The sequence below is a fragment of the Chroicocephalus ridibundus genome, chromosome 4 (genome assembly GCF_963924245.1).
Source record: "Chroicocephalus ridibundus chromosome 4, bChrRid1.1, whole genome shotgun sequence".
Taxonomy (NCBI): Eukaryota; Metazoa; Chordata; class Aves; order Charadriiformes; family Laridae; genus Chroicocephalus; species Chroicocephalus ridibundus.
The window spans coordinates 22,887,245-22,911,863 of record NC_086287.1 but is presented as its reverse complement, the minus strand read 5'-3'; the positions used below and the strand labels follow the sequence as shown (position 1 = coordinate 22,911,863).

The 24,619-nt window shown below is 43.9% G+C and overlaps 1 protein-coding gene across 9 annotated transcripts in view; it reads right to left on the bottom strand.

The window, feature by feature from the left end:
• Positions 1-16,013: 16,013 nt before the first annotated feature.
• The window catches only part of FOXN3 (forkhead box N3), a 215,420-nt gene continuing 206,814 nt past the window's right edge, over positions 16,014-24,619 (bottom strand). For 6 of the 9 annotated variants that reach the window (XM_063333955.1, XM_063333954.1, XM_063333953.1 and 3 more), the window contains 2 exons: positions 21,226-21,249; positions 16,014-18,646 (listed from right to left, as the gene is read on the bottom strand). In XM_063333955.1, coding sequence (XP_063190025.1) covers positions 18,097-18,646; positions 21,226-21,249 — 574 coding nt within the window. In that variant the 3' untranslated portion in view covers positions 16,014-18,096. The remainder of the gene's footprint in view (positions 18,647-21,225; positions 21,250-24,619) is intronic. The other 3 variants (XM_063333957.1, XM_063333958.1, XM_063333960.1) reach the window with 1 other exon arrangement.

Genomic DNA, 24,619 nt, shown 5'->3' with positions numbered 1-24,619 from the left:
GTCAAACGCTGGAAAACTCTACAGGCAGAGGGGAGACTCTCAAATGTGACCACAGCCACAGAAAGCCCAGCCTGCCCATTGCGATGTCCCGTCCCTGAATGAGTAGGAGGAGGATGCTAAAGCTTCCTGTAGAGGGTTGAATGGAGCAGCCTGATGTATCAAAGCCTTGGGAAGAGCAGGGCAAGGAAGGCTTATCCCGACCTGTATAGCGTCGATGGCAAGTGATCTGGTGCCACGTGCTCAGTAGGAGGGTGATCGGCACAGCCCAGGGAAAGCAGCGCAGATATGGCAGCACGGCTGTTAGCCGCTGGGCACTGGTGACAGAATGGAATGTAATCTGCCTGTTTACGTTCAGAGATTAGAGACAACAACTGGCTCCAACAGGACGTGCTGTCCTGCAATGGAGAACAGAAAAGGATGCTTACGTAAAATGGCCTGGCAGCAGCGCACAGAAGGTACAAGCGGACTCATTTTCTCATGCGGGCAGCACAGAAAGGGATTACTATTGCTGGGGGGAGGGAGGCAGGAACAGAGAGAGAGAGAAATTAGGAGTCCAGATGTCTACTCTCTATATACAGTTTCCAAGGGCTTTGGAAATAAAGTAGGAAAAAAACCCTCAACATACTGTGCCACAAAGTCAGACGTATGCAAGGAGTCCACATTTATTCAGGACGGGGGTTGTGTTATGTGTTACGTGACCCTAAGCAAAACTAATCAGCTGGACTGAGTCTCCTCAGTCTCCTCCAGCACCTGTGAGCCCGAGAAGCAGATTTTGCAGAGCTAAAAGTCAGTCCCTCCCTTTCACTGGGATGCAGCTGTCTAAATGTCTTGGTCTCTCTTAAGAGATCCCGGGCTATAGGGTGGGAGGCGGGGGATTCCCCATAAGGGAAGCGGGGGCTGGTGCAATCCCCTCATTCCCGGCTTTGGCAGCTACAGTCCATATTAAGCCTGCTTCAGAAATCAGTGGCCACGGAATAATTCAGCCCATCCTGGAATTTAAGTGCAAAAAGGGGAAAGTTTAGGTTGGCCACAATATGGTCAATCAGAATTTAAATAGCGTTGCAAATAGCGTTCAAGCTTAATTAGGGCTGAGAGCAGGACTGCCAAAATGCCAGAGGCTGCCTTACTTTACCCCTTGGAGGAATATGATTCCTAGCACTAGCAAACTAGAAGAAAGAAATAGTTTAGAAGCCCTGATGCCTGCCAGACACCAGGTGCAGTAGTATCAATATCTTACCTAGACCAAGATTGACCTTTTTGTGTCTTTTCTCGTGGGAGGTACCAGTCGTCTCCGCTACGATGAAAACAGAAAAGTTGCCATCTGTGTGCGCCCAAAGGTTTATGAACTGAGAGAAGAGTATAAGAAACAAAACCGAGCATCACTCTTCTTGCTATCGCTTCCTTGCTCCCTTCTCGAAGCCACTTTCTGTACCCTTAAAGATGCTGTGTCCTACTGGTGGGAGCTCGTCACAGGAAATTGTGCCAAAGTTCCTGATTTTACTCCCTGCCAGTTGACAGCAGAACAGAAAAATCATCCCTTGCTAATCAGCATAGGAAAGTTACTTTTTAAGTGATGTGCGCTGCACAGTATATGAAGACAGAGATCCGTGGAGGACAATAGAAATATAAATTGACAGTACACTAATAATTGTTGGCATTAACTAATCAGATGGGATTTTAAAGTTCACACTGTGAACATTGATATTTTCTGTGTGACGGGAAGACAGTTTGAACTGATACTTTTTTCTATTAATAAGTGTTTGAAAGGCTGTTAGAAGAAATTATTGGTGTAGTAATCAAAGCTCTCTGTGTGAAATCGCTTCATAGGCTTTGAGTTTCATGAAGCAGGAGATAGTCTGCATTGAAAATAGTATGAGCCTTTGCCTGGCTACCTAATAACAACGTGAAAGTTGTCTTTGCTTTAAGTCATCTTTAAATTCATTCACCAATCCATCATTTTCGTGATAATCTCTGGATGACAGGCAGGGCCCAGGGCAAGGCCACTGAAGAAGCTCTGGGAGTTACACGGAGCGGGGGTTTCTGCTACCCTCCAGCGATGGCCGATAACTCTGCCCTGTTGCCAAGCCCCTCCGCAGACTTCACCGGACAGGTCGCTGCCAGGATGGGGTTACCCATATAGACTATCCCGGGTCTCCGGCCAGGGGAACAGGAACGAGGGACGCCAGCCCTGTGTGTTTCCGATAAAACTGCTGGATGCCGCTGGGTTGTATGCCTGCAGCCCTGAGGGACCCTGCATCAACACTGGAGTGGGAGCAGTTGTGTTTGTTTAAGCAAACACTGTCATGTTTCGCTTCTCACTAATGAAGGTCAAACCGTATCAGATTTAATGCCATCTTTAGACTACAGTGCACATCGGGTTAGACATTTCCCCGTGTTTGCACAGATGTTCAATGCATCAACTAGGGCGTATGGAAGAGCCCTGCTGGTTCTTACAAATAGAAACATGTTGGTTCATAAATATGAGAATGTTCTTAGACTCACAGAATCATTTATGTTGCAAAAGGTGCTTAAGACCCATTTAGGTTGGAAAAGACCCTTAAGACCATCGAGTCCAAATGTTAACCTAACAGTACTGGGTCTGTTTCTTGAGTGTGCATCGGTTGTGTGATTAGTGCACATAATTTAGCATCAGGTGGCTACAGACAATGGCTTCTGGCTCTCGCTTGGACTGGGGAAAACCATTATTCCCATTTCCCAGGGTGGAGCTGAGACTAATACTGTAACATGTGCTGATGTTCAACAATGCTGTGCTAGCCACCCCATGTGGAATCCAAACCAACCTTCCTTTTGCCAAATAATTGTATTTATGACACAATACACCTACAATATTATGCAAGAAGGAGTCTGGAAATGAGCATTTGACACTCGGTGCATATCAGAATAGATCTCAAGTCAAGAAAAAAACAACTGTTAACACCTTCCGATACTCCTTCCCAGCAGCCTGCTACAGGGGTGAACAGATTCACCCCTGCTTCAAATCAAATCCTTTTGTTTTCTCCTTGTGTTCCCCACTCTCCTTTCTGCCTTTACATTATGATCAATACAGTCTAAGCTCAGGGAATTTTATCAGAGCCACGATTGCAACCTCTAACATTATAATCCATAGGGTTGCTGGGAGCATTAGAACATCCAGGATAAATTAATTCAGTGTAAGTAAAAGCTTTGAAGCTAGGAGCATCACCAGGCTTTTGAAGCTTAAGCCCTGTTTAGATTACTTGATTAAAGTAGGTCCAAAGCTTCACCAGTCGATATATTTTGCTTAGGAGCAGTGTTGATACAGAAGCATATTTAATTGGATCCGCAGTACCCCGCCCAGAAGATGGTCCTTTAGAGCAAAATGGGAAAACGTGCGTGGGGGGGAGAGGGGCAAAATCATCGCCATGTTCTTGTGCGTGAGATTACTTGCGGCAGTTGTAGAGAATAGCCTGTGTAAAGGAAAAGGGAGCAGGGAAATGACAAGAAAATTACAGGCTTGAAAAAGAAGTAACTGAATCTTCTATTAGTTTAAAGTTGTGAAAAATGACCAAATGTAAATAGGCATCCTACAGACGTGCATTATTAAAGGGACAGCCCTCCTCTCAAGATCTTTAAGTTTTGCCACCAGCTTCAGTGGAACGAGGACTGATGGTCTCGTTACCTGGATGGCAGCATCTCTGACAAGATTACCAACTTTGTACTCGTGGCCAGTGTTGACAGAAAGATGATTATTTGTACTAAAATTAAGAAAACTTTACCCTGACCATTAGATCATAGTTGAGAAATACCAAAAATGCAATAATCTCATGAATTTTTTTCTCACCTGAGAGTAAGAGTACGCAACAGGTACAACAGGTAATGGAGTGAGAATGGGTTTAGTTAGACTCCTCTTGCTTCCTTGCTTTACTTCCAGAGTTAGTGTTGTCTGGTGGTTATTTACATGTAGCATGTAAAAGACAGAGCAGGACAAAGTAGGGGGTCAAGCAAAACCAAAAAACCACCCCAAAAAAGTACTTTGCGTTCTTCAGCAAAGAGAATAATAGTTTTATGTTGAGTAAAGATGAAGTTAGTGGTGCCGTTGGCAGAATTGTGGGCAGCCTTCTGGTTAAGCCACTGGTTAAGGGCTGCTGAGGCCTTGGCTATGTGGGGAAAAGTTTGACAAGAAGCACATGAGGTCCTGGGTCCAGCACACAACGGACCTTGCCACTCTCAGCTGCAGCTTGCGGACAGGAGGTGACCGCCGGCAGCGAGCTGCTCTGGTGGGAAAGCAGCTGTGCATGCCGGAGGTGCGCCTTCAGCGCTGCGGGGAGTGCAAAACCATGGCTTCCATACCGGCACCGGTGATTAGAAACAAGGCTGTTGTTTGTATCCCGATGGAAAACATAATCCATTTAGATTTCTAATTGGACTTGATTAGACATTTAGACAACTTTTTTGCAGTAGCAATTTAAATGAATTAGTTATATTTTCCAGCCTACTGAATAGATTAGGCGAGCGAATCGTGTGCGAGCTTCATGTCATGGCACGTCCCATCTGCAATGCGTGAGAGTCCTGCAGCTCTTTAAGGAGCCCCATGAGGCCTGGCTCCACCTCGGTGACAGCGAGCCGTGAAGGCAACCTGCTCCCTAAGCGATGGGGACGTCTCCAGCCAGGGCCAAGCCACACAGTACCTGAGCGAGGTGAGCGGGGCGGACCTGGAGACAGTAGCCAAGTTCTACCAAGAATCCAGAACTCATCAGGCAACTTTGTGCTTATCAGGCAGCTCCAAAATCAAGCTGGGAAGTCAATCAGCTGGTCAGAGTCAGGTTCAGTGATGATAACCAGGGTTGGATACAGCCCAGCAATTGCTGAACAGGTCCACAAGGACAAGGCAGGTCTGGGGTCAAGCTGGGAAGTCAGTCTGCTGGTCAGGATCTGCATCAAGAGGGTCTGTGGCCGGGCACAGGCACGGCTGTGGCTGAGCTGGAGACTGGTGCTGCTGCAGCATAGCTCAGGCAAACACTGACAGCCCGGGGCTGAGCCAAAATGGGGCTCCTGGATCCATGGGCAGGGGTGTAGGTGGAGACCCCAGATGAGGCCGGTCAGGGCCATGAAGGTCTATTAGTGCCCTGATATTGAATCTGATTGGGCAAGACAAACGTTTGCTTTTGCGTTTCAGCAAGAACCTCCGTTTGGAGCTGGTGTTTGCTCATGTTGTGATAGTGAACACTTCACGTGCAGGAAAAGCTCACAAAGAGAATGAAATGAGCGTGCCAGGATACTTTCCTGTCTAAAAAGGATTTTGCTCTGGAGCGTCCACCCCTGCCCTGAGAACTTTGAGCATAGCACAGGGTGGGCTGTCTTAGAGAAGTGCAGGTGTTTGCTTGGAAGACAACGCGGGGCAGCGCATCCTTCCTTTGCCGTGTTAAGGATCTGTGCAGAAAGCCTTTCTGACCGCTTGCACAGGACTCCCTTGCCCGGCACAGTTGCTGCCTGGCCCCGTTGCCCCACTGGCCCAGCACAAAAGGCCCCCCACCAAGACTGAAGTGCAAAGGTTTCTGAAGCATCTCACAGTCACTGATGATCCCTATCGCCAGCGTAAGACAGGGAATGCTCCGGGTCCACGGTCCTGCTGGTGTCGAGGCAGCAACGCCACACAGAGGTGTCAGGGCTGGTCCTGAAACCTGCCAGCTGGTCCTGCTGGCAGCCCGCCCCTTCCTTTGGCAGCCGCTTTCAAGCTTCTCATTTTGGCTCAACGATCTCTATTTTACAGTAGCACTTCTTTCTAAAATGAAATATGTTTGTCTTTTTATTTTTATGCGCGTCAGACAGTTCTCCTCATAGTGAGCGCTCATGTATTTTAGTGGCATTTACGGTCTGCATGAATAAACGACTGGAGGCACTCGAAGGGATACAAGCTTTGCCTGCCTTTGAGCAAATCATCTTTTCTTCTGCCCCTGAACCCTGAACCAGAAATTATTCTAATTCTACCTTGCAAACGCAGCCAGGCACAAGTTATTACTTGGCTGTTTCAAGATGAAGTGCTTAAAAAAAAAATAAATATCTCCCAACTCTTGGAAATAGTTGATTTTTTTTTTTTTTTTCCCCGCCACCGCTACTTAAATCCTTAAAACAGGCCACCCACTGTCGGCTCAGAAGCCCAGCTACTCATGGCTACTTGGCCATGCCCATTCCTTACTTCCTCACAGTGACTTGGCCTCCAGAGCGGGGTCCCCGTGTAATCCCTCCGGTGGCTGTAAACACCCCCGTGGATGGAGATGATATTACCAGCGTGATGGAGGTGACTGATTTGCTTCCCGTTAGATACAGTGTCACAGACTATTAATTTTACTGCAGCCTCATTTGAAGGGAGTGGTAAAGCAGCAGGGCAAGCAAACAGCTACCGGCTGCGTGGGAGCACTAAATGCCCAAGCAATTAGGCTTCTTGTTCACCGAATTTAAGCAGGCCCCTGTTTTCACGTTTGTTTACACTCCAGCTTACTAAAGCAAACACGACGCCTGTGTAAGGTGGGACCTCTCTAAGAGGTCAGATGCCGGGTTAAGTCAGAGGGCTCTCTTTGCAAATAGCTGTAAAAACAGAGACAAGAAAAAAAATGGCAAAAGGTACTTAGCACCCAGATCTCGTGTTTGAGGCAGCCAGCCGGCTGCCACTTTAGCATATGGTTCAGTTGCCCGAAATGAAGCAAAACAGGATAGTGAAGAAGAAGAAAGGAGGATGGAGACGTGACTTTTCAGCAGCAGAGATGTATCCTGACACAGTACCTGGGAATCGGTTGATGATTCTCTTCCAAGTCATTTAACAAGTGGAATAATTTCAAGGCTGTGATTTTGTTCTCACACACATCAGCATTCATCAGCCTCCACCCAGCCCACTGGAGGGAACGGCATTTAGCCTTACTGAGGTTCGGGAAAGCCCTCCAGGCAGTTTTTTTTACTATCAATTAACTTTGGTACCTGGGTGAGGAAGTCACACAAGGCAGCTGGGCCCCAGATGGCCAGGAGCAGCCACAGTGCCGGGGTGGCGGCCACGGTGGCACAGAGCAGGCAGCCACAATGCTTTGGAGTAGGCAAAAATGCTTTAATAAGTGGTGAGGGAGAAGTCCCTCAGAAACGAAAGGGCTGGCCGAGACAAAGCCCCATTGGCTTCCTACATCAGATGCCGAGCACCATCTTCTTCCAGGACTTCTCCCCCCGTCCTTTCCCTGTGGCTTCTGGATGCCTCAGGCACCACCAGGAACCTCCCACGCAACCACCTTCTCCTCAGCAGCCAGCCGGAGCTTTCCTTTCCCCTCCCTTCCCCCTACCTTGCTTGCAAACCTCAATACTACAAGATGGCTGACTGAATGCTATTTACAGCTTTTTAGACGATATTCCCCAAATCCATGGGGTTTTTTTCGCATGGTGGATCACCAGCTAGATCTCGCTGCAGGCATGGCTCCTCCCTGCTGTCGCACCAGGAGGAGATAGCAGGTGGTGGCCACCGGGAACAGGAGCCGGGTTTCTCCTCCTGATTGACGATCTGCTTCTTACAATACTGGAATACTCAAAGCCAGCGGTATCTGATTGCACCCCAGGTAGCGTGGCTTCTGTAACTGAGACGGTGAATGAACTAGGTTGGAATAAGCAAGTGTATTAATTAGTATGCTGATAGCAGAATAAAGCTATTTTTAAAATCACCGAACAGCGCTGCTCTCTACTATGATTGCAGAGATTATGTAAGATGATGATTAAAATCAGGTCCCTGCATCACAGAGCGAGCCGTGATTCAGAGATGGGGAAACAAAACTGCAAAGGAATGACAGGAGACTCTATTCTTTTAAAAGGCTCTCTGCTTGCCTGTCCTAATTCAGGGCAAACCAGCCATGGCATCAACCTCTCCGTTGTCGTTCCAGCTCATCCCACTTTTTTCTATTGTATTTTGCCAAGAAGCCATTTGTTTTTTTAAGACCGGGTGTGCACCTATGGAAATGCCGGCGCAGGAGGAATCTGCTGCGTCATCCCACAATACGCAGCTGAGTTACGGGCTGTCCCTGACGCACAGCTGCTGGCTCCTAAGGTGCAGCCAGAAAAAGTGTGTTCCTCCTATTTGCTGATGCGCTAACATTCGTTTAAAAAAAAAAAAAGCAGGAGAAGAAAAATGTCGGCACTATCTTTGTGTATCATCTAACTGATTGAAAATAGACAGATGACGAGAAGTTGTGTCTCAGCAGCAGGCAGGTTCTGCGTTTCAGGACCAAGCGACCGAGAAAGATGCTGTTGTTTTCAGTGATGGTTATTTGGGAAAAGCCTCTAGAAATTGATTGCCGTTAAAGACCTGGAGAGAACATCGCTGATGGTGATAAGCAGAGATTTTAAAATTTTGTGTTTACAGTCTCCTGCACTGGGATGCTCAGATTGCTGTATATACACAATCGTTATTTGATTTCTTACACCACGGTGAATGGCAGCACTGCTGATCAAATATAAAGTGGCCACCAATCCTAATGCAAATAGAAATATAAACAAAACCTGCAGATTTATAGGCAATCAAAATTATGTCAAACAGTGTAAGAGTAAAAGCAGAGCGTATGTTTGTTACTAATTCTGACAGATGTTTGCTGTATTTTCCATGGAGTTCCTCACCATTGTTAATCATCTGTATTTTACTATGAAGTTTAAAAACTCTTTAATTATTATCTTATGTGGATTGCACGTGCCCAGGCAAAGCATCACACCGTGTTGAAGCTGAAGGTTTATTCCTTTGTAAATATTTCTTTAAGAAGCAGATGTCACAGAAACCACTATTTCATTTCCTGGGATAATACAGCTGAGGGACTGAGGTGGCTGAAGTGGCCAGGAGGGACCAGATTTCAGCAGGGGGCCAGGAGCCACCCTGAGCTGGTCACAGTGGTTCCAGCCAGCTGAAGGCTGTCAACAACAGGGAAGAACCCACTGGGGGCCACCACTGTGGGCCGTCAGAGAAGCAGAGGGTTCTTCTCCTCAGGGGTATTTAATAAAGGAACCAGCAAATGGAGGGCTGCTGGAGACACGCTTGAGGTCAAAAGGGGTCTGTGCGCCCCTGAGGGACTGCAGCCCATGGGCCGCCCACGCCAGGGCAGGAATGCCCTGGAGGGACTGCAGCCCATGGGTGGCCCATGCTGGAACAGAGACACCCCTGAGGGACTGCAGCCCATGGGTGGCCCATGCTGGAGCAGGGACACCCCTGAGGGACTGCAGCCCATGGGTGGCCCATGCTGGAGCAGGGACACCCCTGAGGGACTGCAGCCCATGGGTGGCCCATGCTGGAGCAGGGACACCCCTTAAGAAAGAGCAGCAGAGGAGCCAAGTGGATCCAAAGCGGCAGGACAACCAGCAAGAGCCAAAAAGCAGCAGAAAGAGCCGGTTCCTAAATCACTTCAGCTGCTCAGGCAGCCCAACAGCTTGCCAGAGGCATTTTGACAAACTGAACATAACCTGTGGTGGAAATGAGGGCATTGAGGCTGGAGAGGAGGTAGGAGAGGTGTTTGTGTAAGTGGGTGGTTGTTTGCGTCCTTTCTAGATAACCCAAATGAGTGATCAGAAGTCTATGTTAATTGGCAATGAAATAAAACTTGCAACTTGAGACTCCTGCCCGTGACAGGAAAACTGCAAGGTTGCACTAAAGGCCTGTGGCACAACTCAATTAGCGTGCCTGATCTAACGGTTTGAGGCCCTCGTGTAATGCCCGACGCTGAAACGAGCCCAAGCCCAGTCTCTTGGCAAGCTTGCTGGCTTGCGTATAAAGGCGAAAACATTTTCTGTGGAGTCTGTGGGTCTCCCTGCTCCTCCACGCGTCGCTACGGATCCATCCACAGAGCGTGCTGTGTGAGACTTGCTTAACTGGCGGCAGGAGGGAGGGGGGGATCCATTAGAGGAAGATGGTCCAGAGCACCGTTAAGTGTTTTTTTCCTTCTCACCAGTCTCCTCTCATCTCATCCCCTTGGCCAAATTTTTTTTCTCTCCTCTTTGTTCCATTTCCACAGCAGCAGACACTGAGGACAGGTTACAAACTGACACTTTTTCCAGGCAATGCTCTGAAGTATCGATTACCTGGTCAGATCTTGGGGTTGGGCGTTTTTATGCTCTTTTGTGTATATCTCGGACATTTGCTGCTTCTGCCCCGCTCCCCCCAGGCCCTGTTTGCATCCATCTCATCCCTCAGATGCCTACTGCGCCAGGCTCCGATACCAAGCGCTCAGGATGGCGTCGAGACGTGTGAGGGGGACACTTTTATAGCTCCAGGTCAGCTGGAGTTCCGTCTCCAGCAGCCATACATTCTCACTACGCAGCCGAGAAACCACCCTCCCCCGCTCCAGCAGCATCTCAAACCAGGTGGGGGAAAGATTTGAATTTGCCAGAAGAACAGGGGGGCTTCTTTTTTTACCTTCTCAATCATTTTAAAAGTTTAATCCGTAGATACATGGGGCTGTTCATTGAACACTTTCAAACCACAGTGTTTGGGGAATGATTTTTTTTTTTATATATATAACATTTTACTATTGGGTTTAATTTTAATTGGAGAAAGCTATGAAGCAACTACGATTTTTTATGCTCTACTATTCACTCTCTGAAGAGATGACTTTTGCACCGTTTTCTTCACTCCAGACTTAGGTCGGATTGCTGGATCTACACAGAGAGGCACCAAACGGGCTAGTTTTTCACACCGGTGAACCAAGAGCATTACCGATTCCTGCAGAGGCCCAAGGTGACCAGGGGAGACTCCAAGTATTTGCAGAGGAGGATACCTCCTCGGTGGTTACAGGCTGAGTCAGTTGAGGCAACCAGCTTTGAAGCTCTTGGCTCTACAGGATTTCCTCCTGCAAACAGTCCCTTCGTGCCGCACGGTGAAGGAGTAACGTGGCAAAGGAAGGAAGAGCCCTGGTGCTGCAGAAAGCAGAGTAAGGCCTGGGGAGGGTTGGTGCAAAGAGTAGAAAGCAATGCTTTTCAGGATGTTTTCTATATACACCATTAGACATGTCTTACTACTGAACCTCTTCTGATTGTTGATTAATTTCAAAAAACCATGCTATTCCCAGTGAAATAAGCTTTGTTTCCAGGCTGCAAAACCGATGAGAAAGGAAGATCAGGCCCTAACTTAACATCAATTTAGTATGTCTGGCCATTTGCACGACAGCAAATTAACATGAGCTGGTATCTACTGCAGTGAAGATACAGGTAACATCCCATAGGGGCCAGAGCTATTTAATAATGAAGGAATTCATTTGTAAAAAAAATCACTGTCGTTCCTCCTGTTCCTCCTTAATATCTGGGCATATTCCTGAAGCCAATATTCACACAACTACAATTGTTCAATTGATGCAACTCAGTAATTTTTATTGCAACTGGAAGACAATACATCACAGAAACTTTATGGTAGGTTTTGGGAAAGTGTTATTTACAATAATAATTGATGAAATAGTTTGTCTTTGGCAATATGATTACACATCAAGAAAATGTAAAATGCAAGTATGCCTCTAAATCAACATTTTCATATTTCCTAAAGATCAGCTGATTGCACTTGTCTTCGGACTGCTCATTTAGGTAAACACAAATACAACTTAACATCACTGTTCATTCCCCATCACAGTTTGTATTTTGATATTGATGAAATTGGCAGTTTCAGACGCCAAGTACAGAAAAAAAATTGGCTTATCGCTGTACTAAATTAACTTATTGGCCAGTTAAGGTCCTGTGACCCTTAAGCATTGATACTAAATCTCTTGGTCTTTTGATTGCTTTATCACTTTTTTCTGTAAAACAAAATATTTCAGAAATTACAGATCAGAGTATAAAAAAAATGTACAAGTCCATAATGCTTTTCATACACACACAAATCATTCCCCCCGACATTTTACATCATGGCAGCTTTAAGTAGTGAGTGTGAATGATGCAGGCATGGAACTGGTTATCAGATACAGGTATGACTTTCAATTGTTGTCCCACACACGTACTCAGGAAATGTACAATGCTCTAGTAACTTAAAAATGTACTCAAGTTTAATGTCATCTGAATGAAAAAAAGAAAGTCTTGGGATTTCAGGCCAGAGTTAAAAAAAAAGATTCCCATTTCTAGACGATCAGCCAGCCCGGAATCCAGCGCGTAATTTTAGCATCCAGTAAAATCCCTTCTAGCACTGAGGGCCAGCACAGGTTGTCATTTATCCCTTAAACCCTCAGATGATGAGCTCTCGCAACTGCTGGCCTGATCCAAAGCCCAACGAAATCCACTGAAAAGAAAAAAAACTGAAACAAAACCCCTTCCACTGCCTGGGAAAGGATGTTACATCAGGCCGAGTTCCCCCTCTTTGCAAAAGGAAATGTGATACAGTAGAAAAACCATTACATAGCGTCAGATAAATATACCTTGTTTCAATGCTAAAACAAAACAAGATCCAAACTCCCAAAACCAGGAAAGGCTACTTATTAGACCAACTAAAAAGTGACCTTTAAATCATTTCTGGTTTTAAATGTACACCAGCAAAATACAGCACCATAGACACATTAGGTTGAGACTTTTTTTGGTTTTTTTTGGTCAGTGAAGCTAGTACTTGTTTGCTGAACTGTGGAAGAATTATAAGGTCATGTACATGAGCAAAGATAAAGCAACCCAGCTGACAAGTCTCTGCTTAATTCAAGAATAACCAGTACTAAAAATAAAAATGCAAAAATAAAAACCCCTAATAAACCACCATCAATTAATACTTTCTAAATAAAAGGGGATTAACAGATGAATTCACAATGTATGCAGATTTATACAGAACACCGAATGTTGTGTGTAAATCCTTATAAACTCCAGCTCAAAACAGAAACACACAAAATGTATAGTTTGACTTACACATCCCATTTCAAAGGAAAAGAGACATCATTACAACTTGGTAACTGTGCTAACTGCAATATAAACCAAACGGAAATTCAAAGTTTGGCAGATAACTAAGAAGAGGGTTATCACTTAGGTTATATAGCAAAGTGTTGATGTATATTACATAGAGTAGTATAAATAATAAAAAAGTATTATTTAAATTAGATCACAGTGCTGCATTATGTGCATAACAGTGTTTGATATATTACTGGAGGGCTGTGAAGAACACTACTAAAACTTAACTAGTCAGACGGTCAACACTGATATTCTCTTACAATCAGGAGGATGTATGGTTCAAATGCTCTTTTGGTGGCAAAGTCAAGAAAACGTTTCAAAGTATTTCCTATAAAATATGCCAATGAGCTTATTCAGGCAGTACTGACATACCTGAAGGAGCTGGGTTTGCATTCTCCATGAAGTGAAGTAAATTGCATTGCATCTGAAATTGGAAATGCGTTGTCTCGGTAGTTTTATTCTGAGCCTGGAGCACGGAAGAGTAATGTTTTCAAAAATGCCTAGGGCCAGATTCAAGGAAAAATGGTAATAATAGTGATACGGTAAAGATTTCCAGGAGCACTTGGCTGTTGATAGCTCCACTTGACTGCAAAGGAGATAGGACACCTTCAGGTTCTAGAAAAGCTCAGATTGCGCCTATCTGCATCTTTAGATGATTTGGGAGCTAAAATCTCGGTGAAAATCAATCACGGCTACCGAGAACACGGGTCAAAGTTTTGTTTTCGGCATTTTATCCCTGGTGCCACTTGGTGTAGAGTTCAGGATTTCATCCTCTGCTGAAGGTGTCGATGTAACTCTACCTCACTCCAGTGAAGAATGCAGCCCCCAGAGTTTCTCTGTATCTTTTCCGAAGGTAGACAGTAATTCAGTCGAACACTGGGAGCCGATGCACCTCCTTTGGGATTCCCTTCTCCCGTTAAGGTGAGAGAGGAGCCAGAACACGGACCTCAACTGAATTGCCAGTGAGAAGAGAATACAGTCAGAGGCCAGCTCTCTAGGCCTACAGGGCACACCTCCTCGCTCCCGTATCAGGCTTTTCAGCTGTGAAACCCTGTGAGCACGGTAGAACTACTGCTGGTTTTGCCAGGAGAAGATCAGAATCAGACTGCTTTCAGAAACAGCTACGGGGTGATACATTAAAGCTGTTCGAGACCTGCGCCTGAATTTTTAAATGCAGGCAAAAAATCTGCATGAAAATGCAGGAGAACATCCAACTGCTTGCAGAACGCAAGCACGACCGGCAGATTTCACCTCCCCGCAGACGCCGGTGAAATCTGCTTGTGGCATTAGCTCTGGTCTGCGAGAGCTTCTTGCTGCAAAAGGCATATTCCAAAGGAACCCGCCGCGAAGTCCGAGCAACACTTCCAATTCCCGCCTATGTGAAACTCGTCACGGAATGCTCGCTGACCTGCTGGGATTCGCCACCCGAGCCCCCACCTGTCCTGGAGAAACGCTAATTTGGCAATACTGATAGAGTGAGGAAAATGGAAAGTTAAGAGATTTGATGACTTCTCACTCCAAAATGGCTTAGTAAGGAAAGCAAACAAGTAAAACCAAACCACCTCACGTCTGCCAAGTGAGAGAGTTCGTAATACAGTGCAATTACCACTCAGTTTTGGCATGATTCAGTCAAAGTAGAGACAACTGGACTGAAAAGCTGGCATATTTTTTTGGAAAACGAATTGGTCTCCGTTCTTATAGAGAACTCTTCTGATGGAATAGAACCAGTTCTGACAAAGCTGCCGTTGTCAGCCAGGCACAAAAATGTATCAAAAGGTGACTCCTAAATATTTTATATGATTCCAAATTATGTACTTCTCATCAAATAGAGTAAGAGTCGGTAAGGACAAGTTGTTTTTAAACTCCAGAAATAATCTGTTGATGGCGGCAGCCCTCAGCCAAACTGCTGGTTCCTGAACATAACTTTGTAAACTCCTGATGAATAATACCTCTTTAGCAGATCAGAGTAGGAGCAACAAATTTTACATGAAAATAGATGCTTGCCAACATTTTAGGTCTACCAGCAAGTATATAAAGGAGTTGTTGAAGTCTTAGATCGATATATATATATAACTTGCCTAATTAGATACTTATGCAAAATGACTGTTTTCTAAAGTGAGTAATACTAGTGGTAATTATATATTTAGCCACCAAGAGTCCACATTAATGAATGGTACTTGTCGTTCAGCAGATACTGATCTCATTTGCACTGACGCGCTGCCATCAGTGAAGCTGCTCTGGAATTAAGTGTTGCAACCGCGGACGGAGTCTGGCCACTGGCACACAACCACGTCGCTTTCTCTGGAGGACAGAGATGGCTGAGCCACGGTTTGAGCGTTATTTTCTGCCGCTGGATTTGACTTTTCGCTAAACATTAAACCACTCGCGAGCTGGTACAACTATGCATTAACGAGGAAAGGTGGCAGAAAACCGATACTGTAGTATTTTATATTTCAAATGGCCCTCCCCAAAGTCCGTAAAAAGAATGAAGGACGAAGTTTTCTTGTGCAGGGGTCTGCGGGCTCTGGCTGTAGGGAGAGTGGATCTGGGAAGAAGCCGATTATCCCAGTCCAGTCACACAAGGGAAACGCAGTGGCTCATTCATCTCTGTGCTGCCTCGCCAAGGGACTAGTCCTTCCTGGGTTTTTTTATCTTAAGGGCTGCAGGCAGCCAACAAAAATCAGTATCCATGTGCTCCCGACTTAACTAACGCTGGGGATCAAGCCAGCAAACTGAGGGGAGCGCAGAGCTGTTCCTTGCTCCATCCTTGGCTCCCTCCTTCCTCACCCGCACAGCTGGCAGTTGTGCTGGGCTCCAGGGGCTGGCAGGCAGCTCCTGGCTCCCAGGACGCGCTGGGTGAGATGGCAGGAGAGGCACCGCTTGGCTGTGCTGCCCCCACCGTGACACGACAAAACACTCGTGGAGCACAGGAACAGGTCCAGACCAGCCCGCCCTTCAGTCCTTCCACTTCCTAAATGAACACACACCACTGGCATCTCCAAATGCCATTTTTAGTTGACTCCGCTGAGCGGGAGGTCAAACCATTCTCTAAGTCACTCTTCATAAACTAGATCCATCTTGGTGAAACTGCTGCCTCAAACGGTTAGGGATACATATAAACCTACAATAAACAGACCATTTCATCCCGTTAAGTCGTTGGTACCTGGGATTTTCTTCTTTGCCTCTATGATATTCCAAGTGTAGAATTTTTCATGCCAAATTCATGAGTCCAGGTGAGAGAGACTGTCGTACTTATTTCACAGCTTCCCTCTGCTGTAGGGATCTCCAATCTAATAGTCGTCATTACCAGGAGAGTAGCACTTTAGCTGAATCACACTCACTGTAACACTGGTTTTTCTCTGGACACCTCAGTACGGCTCTTCACTAACTTCATTTTCTCATGGCAAATTAGCAAAGCTATTTTCTTGGCTACTTATTCCTGAATCAAATCAGAGAGTTTTCCTCAATTAACCTCCCATTATTCTCTTGATTCTGTCATACACACTCACTACTAAATTTGCCCTCAGATTATTGCGTCATGTTACACATGTACAGACGAAGAAAGGACACACTTTTACTTTTTTTTCTTTTTTTTTTTCTTTTTTTTAAACAGAAGTAGGGAGAGGGGGGCTGAATGTGCAGACAAGGCAGTATAATTCAACCATCCAAGCCCTACCAGAGCATGAAGATTTTATTTTTTAATATTGCAGAGTAAGTTCCCCAACAGTCAGTGTTTGTCCCTGAAGAAGGTTATACCTTAAACACCTGCTTCAAAAAAACCCCAACAACAACAAAAAAGAACCAAAACAAAAACAAAAACAAAACAAAACAAAAATAAAACCCAAAAAACCAAACTCTAAGCCTAAGGGCTTAAAAATTAGAGGCATAGCCTTTTTCTCTATTTTCTATATTTATATGAAAATAATTCATGCTTCATGCTAAATACATTATTTACCTTACAAGAACTTTGTCATCTTTGAATAAAAAAAATTGTTTGCTTTTTGTATTCCCCTCCCCCCCCTCAAAAGGAATCCATGCAACGCGGATCAAATTTCTTCTGCTGGCTACGCTGGTTGAATCTGGAAATCTGTTGTCATTTTTGCACAGACGAATCCTGACTGACGGTAACTGCGCACTCATTTCTGAGGGCAGCACAGGAGCTCTTTTGTTGAACTGCTGAATTTTACTGTTCGCTAATATGCTGTCCTTTTATTTTTAAATACAGAATACTACTAGTGGCAGGTTTTGTAGCTTTGTTTCCCCAGTTAGATCAAGGATTTGATCCACAGAAAAAGATTCTGATGTATTTCCTTCCTTAATATCTACTGTAATTTCTTAGACTCGATTGCTTTTCACTCAGGCAGTTTAGAAGACATAGCTTTTTTTTCCCTATTACTATTATTTTTTTGCACGCAGTGCCAATCTTCGGGCTTATGGCTTTTTGAACATTCTTTTAATTTAATATAGAAGACAGAATTCAATGATTAACGATGCTACTAACAGTGCACCTCCCTCCCGTTTCTTCTCGTTATTTCACTGAAACCCATTGCATACATAGTTCAAATTTCCCCAGACTTAGTTACCGGTCGTCACATTATAAGCCACATATAGTACGTGAAGCACTAAAAGTGCATTACGGTTTGCACAGTTGCCACCAGTGGCTGTCCAAAGACTTCTATGGCACAGCGTATCCAAGTGCCACTAGATGGTTCTTGGTTTGGTGTTGAGAAGTACGCGCCTCCTCTTCCCCCCAGAGCTCTTTATTCACATTCACTTCTAACCCAATCGTAAGGCCATTAAAAAAAAGATTCTTAAGGGCCAGGCCTGAACGACTACTAAATTACGCACAATTTTACTCCCATCACATTACTGTTGATGTCACTCTGTATTCAACCATGCATTTTTGACAAGCCGGAGAAAGCAATGGCGATTTTGGCTCTTTTTTTTTTTTTTTTTTGTTAACTTTTTGTCTTCAGGTAATGAAAAGCTTTTGTAAATTAGCTGAGTGTCAGTATGAGTTCTATGGCTTCAATCTCCTTTAAAAATAAAAATCTTAAGGGTCAAAAAAAAAAAAGAAAGAAACAAAACAAAAACAAATAGAAAGAAAAACAAAAAAGGAAAAAATTGCTGATATTGCCACAAATCATTAGAATTCACCTGACGTGCTGAAACAAAACTTTGTAAGTTCAAACAAATCATTGATTTGTTCTAATTTTTTGTGGTTTCCTTTTGCTCTTTCTGCCCCTTTGCCGTCCGATTGGTGATGTTGTTCAAACAGGATCGGATTCCTGCTAAATGCAGGAGCGATCCTGCTGCTTCTTTCATCTCCTCATCATCACTCTCAGGGGGCTTTTCCGTACGTCTCTTTTTAAGAGGCAGTGTGTCACTTGGTACTTTTTTCGCCTTCATTAAATGTTGCCTTTTCTTGTGCTGGGATGCATACCCACTGTCAGCTAAAGAATCCTTGGTCTCCTTCCGATTTTGCTTTTTGTCCTCCTCTTCCGTTTCACTATGGCTCTCGTGGCTCTGGAAGCTAACTTCGCTTCCTTCACTGCTGTCTTGGCTACCTTTAGTTGCAAATTCATACTGGTCGTCAGCAGAGGAAGAGGAAACGGAGTCACTAGCAGGCGATGTGCTCCTGTGGTTGGAAGATTTGGCACTGCTGTAGTTGTGATCCTCCTTCGGGTCACCGCTAACAACTGGAGAGCCGCAGGACTGTTCGCTTTCTGTCCGCATCCGGCAGTTTGTTATTCCATTCCTGCGAAAACAAAATGAAGCAAGTCTTAGAAGCCACGGAGATGTGATCCTGCTTCAGTGCAAAAGATGATAAAAGTAGTGCCAACTGACAGATAATCTACAATTATGGCTATCAAAGTAACGTCCCGGCAGGTCCACTTCAAAGCCTGACTCAAATTGCTTGTGGATTCGACTCCACACATAAAACAAGCCAAAAGACATGTAACAGCACGAAAGGCAGGAGCAATTTAGGGGACGGTCACAAATCAGTGAGGTCTGAACAGTCCTGATTTACCTTTTAATAATAGTTTACACTTAAAAAAAAAATTAAAAAGAAAAATCCCCATTATTTTACCAACTGGCTAATAAAGGAACTCTGATGAGTTGCATAAATATCCTCTCCTTTTCATGGAAAAAGATACTACCAAAAATGTGGGGAAGAGACAGTAGCTTTCTGGAGTACTGTTTTTGCCTCCTCTCAAAGACTCTTCTCCCAGCTAGGACTCTTTCTGACAGAGGGAGCAACTACGTACGGCACCCAGGTAGTGGTACAGTCACATTCCTGACTGTGATCAGTTTATGAATAACCTTAAAAGCAATATACTCTTAAGCTACTAGCTGCCAACAAAGTATTAAAACGTATTTAAAAACAAACAGCAGGAAAAAAAAAAATCTGGTTTTGCTCTAGAAGTTGTCACGTTTCCCTTTGGTTATATGGCACTCTGTGCTGTGGGAACTACTGCGACATGATATATTTAAAAGCTAACCGTGTCCTCTTCCGCACTGGAAAATGTTAGAGCATTGCCACTGACTTTACAATACGGAATATGATGCTCGCAAGCCTGTTTAAATAAGGGGCTGACCCTGTGCAGTGCTTAATTCCTGATGAAAAAAAGGAGAGGAGGATGCTCGTTGTTGAGTAGAGGCATCATCATTGCCACCCGCCAGTTCACCGGCCTTGAACCCCTCCATCATTTAAAACAAGCAAGACTGTTTACACTACCGCATGATAAGCTGTTTTACAATCTAGTCTTGCCAGCTTCGTGCTATCACTACAGTGCTTTTGCACACTCATGGCAGTATTGGATTAAAACCTTTTCTGAAACGCACAGCCTGAAGACAGGTATCTCTTAAGAGGAATGGCACAGTGGCACGTCCAGAGCGTTACTGCTCTTCTACTTAAAAAAATGGGAAAGTGCTTTAGGTTTCAGGGAATGGACCTCACGTCTGGTTTCTTTACAGAAGAAACAGCTGAGTATTACCCATTTCTGAAAGGTAAGGCTGAAAGGTGGAAAATATACGAGTGGTATGTAATTCCACAGTTCCTATTCATCTAATGCTCTTGTCTGGAGAGCTTGCTGAAATAAGAAACAGGCTTTTGTGAACCAGTGACGGGACAATGCTAGGCGGTAGCAAATTTATCAGTCATTCCAAATGTTCTTATTTACTGTGTTTTCAAAGAAATGTATATAATAGAAGGCCCAGTTATTAGCAAAGAAAGCCTCTTGCCAACCTCTTTTGCTCAACAAAATTATTTTCCCCTAGACTTTCAAGTAGCTTTATGATCCATAAATTATATACAGAACCCAGAAGGAATACACAAAGCTCCTTCAATTATTAATAACTAAATGCAATGTCATTCATGATTGTGCAGCAAGCCAGCTGCATTTACTCTGTGATGGTTTGCCACTGCAGGGGTTGTCATTAGAGGATGCCAAATGCTTAAAAGAAGAAATCACCCATACTAAACTAGTTGTAAGGTGAATTTATAACCAACTCCTTAAGATCAGTCATTACAAGGAAGCATGTGATGCATTTTAAGTGACAGATTCTTCATTTTTTCGGTAAATTTACATTTAAAGATGTTGAAAATTATCATAAATTAGCATAAAATTAAAGTTACTTGATTTTACTAGGCAGCTAATAGTCAGAGCGATGTGGCTCAATAAAAATCACATGCTACTAATTTTCCATTAAAAAATAGCAATAAATTCTTGCTCCAAGGAAACAAACACAGGACAGAATAGGTGGGAACTCAAATGGGATTCCTACTGACTGGGTTATTAGTGAACAAGGCTTCTAACAGATGGGTTTTAAATCAAGATGCCCATTTTCATCTTATTAGATCTACTCCTATTTGTTAGGAGAGAGATTATCAATAAAAGGAAAGCTACAGTTCCATGGAGCAGAGCAACCACATGCCAAAAAGACATCCCTGATTTACCCCACTCTTTAGTCTCTCGTGTTTGCTTTTACATAAAGGGGCTATAATTTGGATTCAAAAGCTCTGCCCATGGGACTTACTCCAGATCCCAATCCTTTCCAAAAAAGCATAAAAATAGAGCGACAGGCCCGGGGATTACAGAAGCAATGTCCTGGGGGAAGGTGTACTACTATGGGGTTAGCATCCCACAGGGAGTGACTGCAAATAGGGATGATGACAAAGAAAAACAGAAGGCCACAGAAAGGTGAAAAAAAGAAATCACTTAAAAAAAATGGGAGGAAAGGAAATACCAATACACTTCAGAAGAAAGGCATGGTGGAACTGGTCAGGAAATGGATAGCATTTGCATCTCAGAAAAATCTTTGGTTTTCACTTACATTTTGAAAGATTTCCAACCAGTTCTGCTTGGGGAAATAAAAGAGGAAGAGAAAGCAGGTCAAGGAGAGAATTAGCAAAGGATATCCGCAGAAATGAAAATGAGTTATACAGGCAGAGTGTTTCACAAGATCAAAAGTCACGTACCCTGAAAGTAAATTAATCCGATTTGTATCTTGATATGCAATAGCTCAAACATAAGATACGAAGAATTACTTAAAACTGATATTAGTAGATTAATAAGAGTTGAATAAACTAATATCTAAACCACTCACATTCTGTATGCGCTTCTGAGACATTCTAAAGCTTTATATTGCTCTTATACAGTCACATACTCAGTAAGAAATGGATCTGTGATCTACTTAGTTCAATCTAGATCACCAGTGGACAGAACTCCCCTGGGTTTCAGGGGACAGATTTTGGCCAGCTGAATCTATTTTTGCTCACAGTCCTGGTTGTAGCTCTAACTTTGTTATTGAAACAATAACAGAGTTTTAAAATAAGCGCTTGCTCTGATGTTTGCATTATTTTTAAATTACAAAGGGGAAGAAAAGGTATTTAAGAATTCTGTGCTTACTGTAACAGTGAGGGGAAATTTATTTCAAGCAATGCCTTATTTTTTCTCCATTTTTTTTTTCAAAACTTCCAGAACCTGATGTATTTTCACATGTGTTAAAGCAGTGGCTTGCCCTTTCAGGAAAGTCCATGGGGCAGTCTCTACAGCTTTTCATCCTACCGACACGGTCTATTTTATTTGTTTGAGGGATCTTAACCATAGTTATACGTATAAAAATAACATGCGCAGATTCTTCTTAAAATATTTCAATTTGGCTGTAGTGCAATGGCACAACCCTCAATCTCTGCAGAGTTAAGTTTGGACTTTAAAAGTCCCGACTCCGTTCCCATTGTTAATGGACAGGAGTTCTGTTACTGATGTCATCAGGAGCCAGACGGGAATCACAGCAGCTGGATCGCAAGTCAGTAAGGAAATAACGTCCTTTGCGCAATGTTAGTGCCTCTGCCTTGCAAACGGGTCTTCCTCAGGATGAGATGAAAGGAAGTCTCAGTCATTTTACCCAAGGTAGATTATCTTCCCTAAATTTCTCTACCGGCTTTAAAAGAAGACAGGTAATCACATTCCGTTGGCAAAATGGCAAAAAGTTTTGCTGAAAAATACTCACTGTATTCCACACCAGACACAGGTATATTCCTTTGATGAACAAAGCAAACCTATGTGGAGCTTAAATACCACCTATCTATCCCTGATCCTCCTGGATGACAGATATTGTATACCCATAGGTGACAGGTTTGGTATGTAATTGGAAACACCCAATTAAAAGATACGAAGAAAGCAGTACAGGTAAGTTGGGTCTGTGGATTTTGACAGGTTCCAGGCTTGCTAAAAAAAAAACAACACTCTTTTTACTGTCCAGGTAGCGTAATTTCAAAGGGAAATTCAGGACACTCACAACTTTAACTACAGGTAGTTTAACTGTTACCTCCTTTACCTAGGCAAAAATAATAATTCACAGATACTGTAAGTACATAATTTTACTTATGCTTTGGTATCTATACTTGTTGGCACATGTTACATATGTTTGGTTTATTTAATCACTGCTTGAATGGCTGCTTCAAGGGAGGAAAAAATAAGCAAAAATAAAGCCAGCATGAGAAATAAAGTCACTGTAATGAAAGCTAGGCCTGAGGAATAACATAGTAATTGCCCTATAAATTCAAAGTGAAAATAATCATAAATAACAATCTTCCATCTTCGAATAAAGTTAGGCACAAAACCTCATTCTTGTCACACCCCAATGATCAGGAGCTGCACAGGGAACTGTGACACTAATAGCAGAAGAGCAGGTATTTTAAAATCTACTCATGATGAAGCGGGTAAGGGTTGTTAGTGTCACATTTTGGGGTGTTTTGTTGTTTTGGGTTTGGTTTTTTTTTTTCCCCAAAATAAAGGAAGAGCAGCAAGCTGTGGCAGTGCGGATGCACTTGTTTTCCCTAGGGAACATTTTGTCTTGTAAACTTGAATGGGAAATTTTTTTACTTAGGGAAATTCCCCAGGAAGCTCGCGTTTGCAGTTCACAGATAATTGTGAAATTCCTTGAGAAGCTACAAATGTTTGGTGAGAAAGGAGAACTGAAATTTAAAAAAAAGGAAAAAACCCAAGCAATTTCCCATTAATTTTTAACCTGTGATAATTAAAAAAACCCAACAATGTATTTCTAACAAACACTACCAAAAGTAATTTAACCTATTACCTAGGCATAAGTTGCATATAAAGAAGTTTTGCCTAAGTTTCCAACTACAGTAGCTTGGATTCATTCTGGGGAAATATGGGCTAAAAAAGGGAGTTAATCAGTAAACTCTACGCTATCCTCCATCCTGCAATTTCTGATGCATCGACAAACAAAGGATAGCAAATCCAGGCAAAGCATCTTTATTGGGACTGGCTCGGCTTAGCTCTTCCCAAAACCTACAGGTTTTACCCGCTCCTTAAGGTTTCCCACCAAGGCGGCTGTGAATTCTTCTTCCCCCTTTTCAGCGGCCTCTGTAGCAGTGAACATTTGGGACAGAGGAAAAAAGAAAAAAAGGCCTAATAGATAAAAATTACCCAGGATATTTTGTAAAACATCATTTGCAGAATAACCTGGACCAAATTACAAGGCCCATGCCACACAGCTGGTGAGATTCTCTGTGGAGTGAAATTCCACCAGCCTCACCTCAGTGGATTTGCCCACATCAAGCAGACGAGGCTTAGGCTGAGGAGACCTACTGTCCAGCGGCAGGACGGTGACATAGACAGAAACCTCTCATGCACTACGGATAACCAAAGAAAATTACAAACACCATAGAATCATAGCATAGGATGGGTTGGAAGGGACCTTAAAGATCATCTAGTTCCAACCCCCCTGCCATGGGCAGAGACACCTCCCACTAGACCAGGCTGCTCAAAGCCCCATCCAGCCTGGCCTTGAACACTTCCAGGGATGGGGCATCCACAATCTCCCTGGGCAACCTGTTCCACCGCCTCACCACCCTCACAGTAAAGAATTGCTGCCTAATATCCAACCTGAATCTACCCTCCTTCAGTTTGAAACCATTACCCCTCGTCCTATCACTACACTCCCTGATAAAGAGTCCCTCCCCGTCTTTCCTGTAGGCCCCCTTTGGTACTGGAAGGCTGCTATAAGGTCTCCGCGGAGCCTTCTCTTCTCCAGGCTGAACAACCCCAACACTCTCAGCCTGTCCTCAGAGCAGAGGTGCTCCAGCCCTCATGGTAAAGGCTGTCTGCTGAATGTACTGAAATTGCAGTTCAAACAGCCCAAATATTGTGTCAGCTTCCAAGCTTGCGCTCTTCCAAAAGGTTGGTGTAACTGGTAACAC